Source organism: Malurus melanocephalus, unplaced genomic scaffold (assembly GCF_030028575.1).
Source record: "Malurus melanocephalus ecotype Western Australia unplaced genomic scaffold, MMel_1.1 scaffold_553, whole genome shotgun sequence".
NCBI lineage: Eukaryota > Metazoa > Chordata > Aves > Passeriformes > Maluridae > Malurus > Malurus melanocephalus.
The window spans coordinates 325,989-330,447 of record NW_026623785.1 but is presented as its reverse complement, the minus strand read 5'-3'; the positions used below and the strand labels follow the sequence as shown (position 1 = coordinate 330,447).

The following is a 4,459-nucleotide window of genomic DNA, read 5'->3' as shown; positions in this document are numbered from 1 at the left end:
AAAAAAATCCACCGGCTATGCTCTAGGAGAAGCCCCTTTAGGGCTTTCTGCAAAGACAGATGTCTGAAATATGTGGGAGGAAATTAATCCTGGAGCATTTTTCACACCATTGATTAACAACATATACAGTTCCAGTACAGCATTTCAGGGCTCAAGTTGCCTCCAAAAGACATGTCAGGCCAGTTTTGGTGCCAGGAATATTCTACAGAGCTGAAAGTCAGTTTTGGATTTAGACAACAACCATGTGTGGGGTTGTGTGTGAGTGTCTGCACTTGGTGTTTAAGCTTCCACCAGAGTTTGTGCTGTCAGTAAGGGGTTGAAGGCAATTCAGTTCTCTGAATTGGGCACATTGAGCAGGATTTGATTCCATAAACAAGAGCACCTCTTGTTATCTGAGATCTCCCAGGATATCTAAGACATCAGCTGGAGACAAAGGTGTAAGCCATGAAGGGACTCAAAAACACTTCAAACAGACACAAACCCTCTGTTTTGGTACCTGAACCCTGCCCTTGGTAGCTGAACATCCTCTGGGCACCAGCACTTAGAGCTCTGCTGAGTATTGGGATCTTAGGTTCCTTTTTGGACATTGCAGAGAGTTCTACATKTATTTGTTTTAACCTTGAACCAAAGACCCCCTTTACATTCAAAGTTATATTTGTAGTTCAGAGGATTTTTAGCTTCACATGAAGAAAACAAAATCATTTAGTGACAGCAAAATGGATAATGATCAGTGTTATCTCTAATTGATGAACAGTTTGTCCTGTTACAGGTTGAGTGCTGCTGCCCAGCTGATGATCTAAACTCCCCAGGGAATTCCTGAGAAAAGAGAACACTGAGTGAATTCAGAGGATGCCTCACAYGCAGTCCAGAGTGACAGAAGCACAGAGAGAAAAGTGGTTGCTAAAGGGATGTTGTCAATTTTTTCCGAGTCTCTTTTCACAGTATTTTTCAAAGATAAGTAAGCTCCAGATAACAGTATACAGTACCTGTGAATGTTCAGTAGAGAATCCCACTAATTTATTTTTTTTTTCCTTAGAGGAATCACTGGATATCTTCTAAAAAGGCAGGAAAGTCCTTCCTTAWCTCATGCTCTGATTAATGCTGGAAAAGGATACAGAGCAGCTTCTCTCCTCCAATAAAACCCACCCCCTTCAGCTTTTATTTCCCCTCAGCTTTCTTACTCCAGCACTGACTTACCTGTTCCCTGTATCCAACCACATTAACTCKTAGCTGGCTATTAGTAGACTTTTAATGGCAAATGCTTTTTTTTTTAAGCTTTCTTTTACCGATTGAAGCAACTCTTTGTGCTGTATTCAATGCGTGTTGATTAACTCCAAACACTCGTGCCTTAACACCTCATGATATTTCATCAAGATAAAACATCTGGGCAGCAGCCCAGATCCCTTTCATCCAAGTGTTTAACTGGCAAGCTTCAGTCAAAAAYCTGCTCACCCTGAACTCCCATCTTAAGTAGGGAAGGAGAAGAATTTCCAGAGGGTGTTTCTAATGTTTCAGAGTTTGGAGCAGGATCAGCAATACCTCAGCKATAGAGCAATCCTAAATAATTAATCTGCTCTGAACACACAAATGTGGGAGAGCTCACAACAGATGAACCCTACTGGTGAGGTCTTTGTGGTTCCACTGCCCATCTTTTCAGTCATTTCCTAAATAATTCCTTCCCTAAATGCTGATATTCCACTTCCACCCGGGTGGGAACTCTTCCAGTGAAGATTTGTTATGCCTGGCTGAAAGGGAGGGAAGGAAGAAAGGAAATCTCAGCTTCATTCATCTTTAGAATTTAGATTTCTTTAGAATTAAAGTTATTCTGAGTTGGAAGGRACCTTAAAGATCATCAGCCTCCCCATCATGGTGCAATTTTTTGTTACCTAGGATTTTTTCTATCTAGACATAACTCAAACAGAGCCTATCACAAAGGAAAAGAATAATGCAACTCACAGGAACAAGTCATAGGAACAGGAGCCAAAATTTAATATTTAAAAGCATATTTAGGCAAAAGTATCACCTTTCATTGCCAGGAGCAACATTAGTTCCCAGATGTGTCCAAGGCATCTTAGGATAAGCACTATAAATTTGCACCTGTCCATAAACTCCTGGAATAAAAAAAAAAAAAATTAAAATCAGAAGGAAGATTTGAAAKGTTAAGGGAAAAAGAGGCTTGGAAAGAACTGAAGCAATAACTAAATATATGGAAATATTTGTATTTATTAAAGTGGGTTTCAGTATTTTATGAAAAGCGTAAGACCAGCACAAAGCCTCCACTAGAAATACGAAGTGAAGGAGCAAAAAGTCATCAATAAAGTAAAATAACMTTCACATAACAGGCAAGAGAGAGGATTTTACTACAGAAGTCTCATTGGCTCAAAGGAACTGCAGACCATGATATCCATTATGAAAAAATATCTAAGTAAATGAATCAGGTAAAAAAACTCCAGGAATGAAAGATACAAAAAATTATGCTAATATTAATCTTTCTGGTCCATGGCTGGGGTTCCCCCTATCCCTCTGGAAAATGCATCCAAAACCAGARTAAAAAGTCAAAATATAGAAACTTTTCATAGATCACATGTCCCAGGAGATTAAATTTTAGCTCAAAAATATGTGTACCTTTGTTTGAGGTTTATCTGTACAATGTAGTAACAATCTCAACAGGGTTAGATTTGGATATTACCCAAGATTAGTTCCCCATGAAAAGGGGAATTCATGTTCCATACCAATACTGCCTGGGTGGACATTTATACCCTCCAGACGATCACAGTAAATCCCTTCAGATGCCCGAAGAAGGAAGAGTAGCTTTAAATCCCTTTCTAGAGGATGTTGAGCAGAGCCTGCAATAAAGAGACAAAACAGCATCAAACTCCCCACAAAGGTAACCATGGCTTCTGTAAAGCTGAAAATGGGAGGGAAACTAGGGAGGATACCTGTGTGAATCTGATTTTAAAGATATATCTAAATGGTTGAATTCATATTTCTTTTCTCAACCTGTTTTTGCCTTTTTTTCTCCTTTACAGTTTCAGCAGGTAATCGTGCAACAAGGATGGAAAATATGAAAAGACTGAGAAAAAAAAGTATGGAAAAAGGAAGTGCCCAAGAAGTTTTGGTGTGTGCCATCATGGTAAATCTGCACAGTAAACTGTATTCCAACTTTGCCTCAATTTCTTTCACCAAGGATAGTTTACAGTTTCAGAAGAAAATGGCCCAGCACTAAACAGATACTAAGGAGGAAAAAGTAGGACAGTTTTTGCCCTGGAGAAATGTATGCGGAGTCCAGTAAAGGAGTTCAGCGTTCCTTTAAAATTAGAGATTAAATCAATTATGCAACAGAAAACTGCAGCAGATGTAGAACTAAAAAATATATACATATCTGTACAAAATTAGCTGGCCTGTCATGTTCTTTTAATATTTAAAAATTACTAGTTTGGAAAAGAGAGCTGATTTTGTATCCTAAAGAAATGCTTTGCTTAAAGAGCGTTTTTTTTTGAAGCGAAATCAATAAAACAATTCATTGTTCCCCACCAGCGTCTGACTGATAACTGAGGATATTTAAATTCTCTGTACAGCTTTTTAATGGGTAAAAGGCAAACACTGCAAGATTTCCATGCTCCCCATCTAATATATCTCATACCAGTGAGCTTGTATGTTCTCTGGGGACATGGAGGGAATTGTCTGATAGTGTCCATAGTCCACCAAAACCAGCTCTGATTTCCTTGTTTAAACTCCCATAAATGTGTTTTGGACAGGGGAAAAGCAGGAACTGGGTATGCCCAAATATGCTTTCACAAAGCAAAAAATAGGTGATGCAAATTTTCACCTCCAGTGTGTGAGGTTAAATAAAAACCCACCTAGAGCAGCAAAAGAGTCCTACAGACATTGGTGTCCATTTTTGTACCCAGAGTGATTTCCTGCTTCACYCTCACAGCAAATTGAGATTTAAAATATTCATCCTGAGCACACCTTTGCCAATCCTCAGGTCAGCCATCCCCCCTGGGGTACAGTTATCAACTACACTGAAGACCAAAGAAAGACTCAACAAAAATATTTGGAGATCCTTACATTAATCTTGCCATGTTATTCACAGTTATAATTTCCTAATCATGATGTTGCCTTAAAGTGAGGGATCATTAATAATGATTATATTATTAATAATAATTRTAATATCAATMTRTAAATTTCTGCTGCTGTTTTCATTGGTTCTATTACTTTACTCTTGGTTACAAAACATTTACTGTTCTAGTTAAGTCAGTTAAAACCATTTATGTGGTATATCCAATTCTCTGCTCAGTTTTTAAACCGTTGTTAAGCAGGTTTCCAGATTTAACAATCACAGACAAAGGATTGGAAACGGGGGTTTATAGGATGAGCTGGAAACCGCCACTCCCTTAAGAGAATTATATATCAGTTTAGCTAAAAATCATAAATTTTAGTCCAAAAAACCAAAAAA

The 4,459-nt window shown here is 38.2% G+C and overlaps 1 protein-coding gene across 1 annotated transcript in view; it reads right to left on the bottom strand.

The window, feature by feature from the left end:
* The window catches only part of PKHD1 (PKHD1 ciliary IPT domain containing fibrocystin/polyductin), a 238,629-nt gene that overhangs the window by 74,864 nt on the left and 159,306 nt on the right, over positions 1-4,459 (bottom strand). The window contains exon 50 of the mRNA XM_057382183.1: positions 2,733-2,846. Coding sequence (XP_057238166.1) covers positions 2,733-2,846 — 114 coding nt within the window. The remainder of the gene's footprint in view (positions 1-2,732; positions 2,847-4,459) is intronic.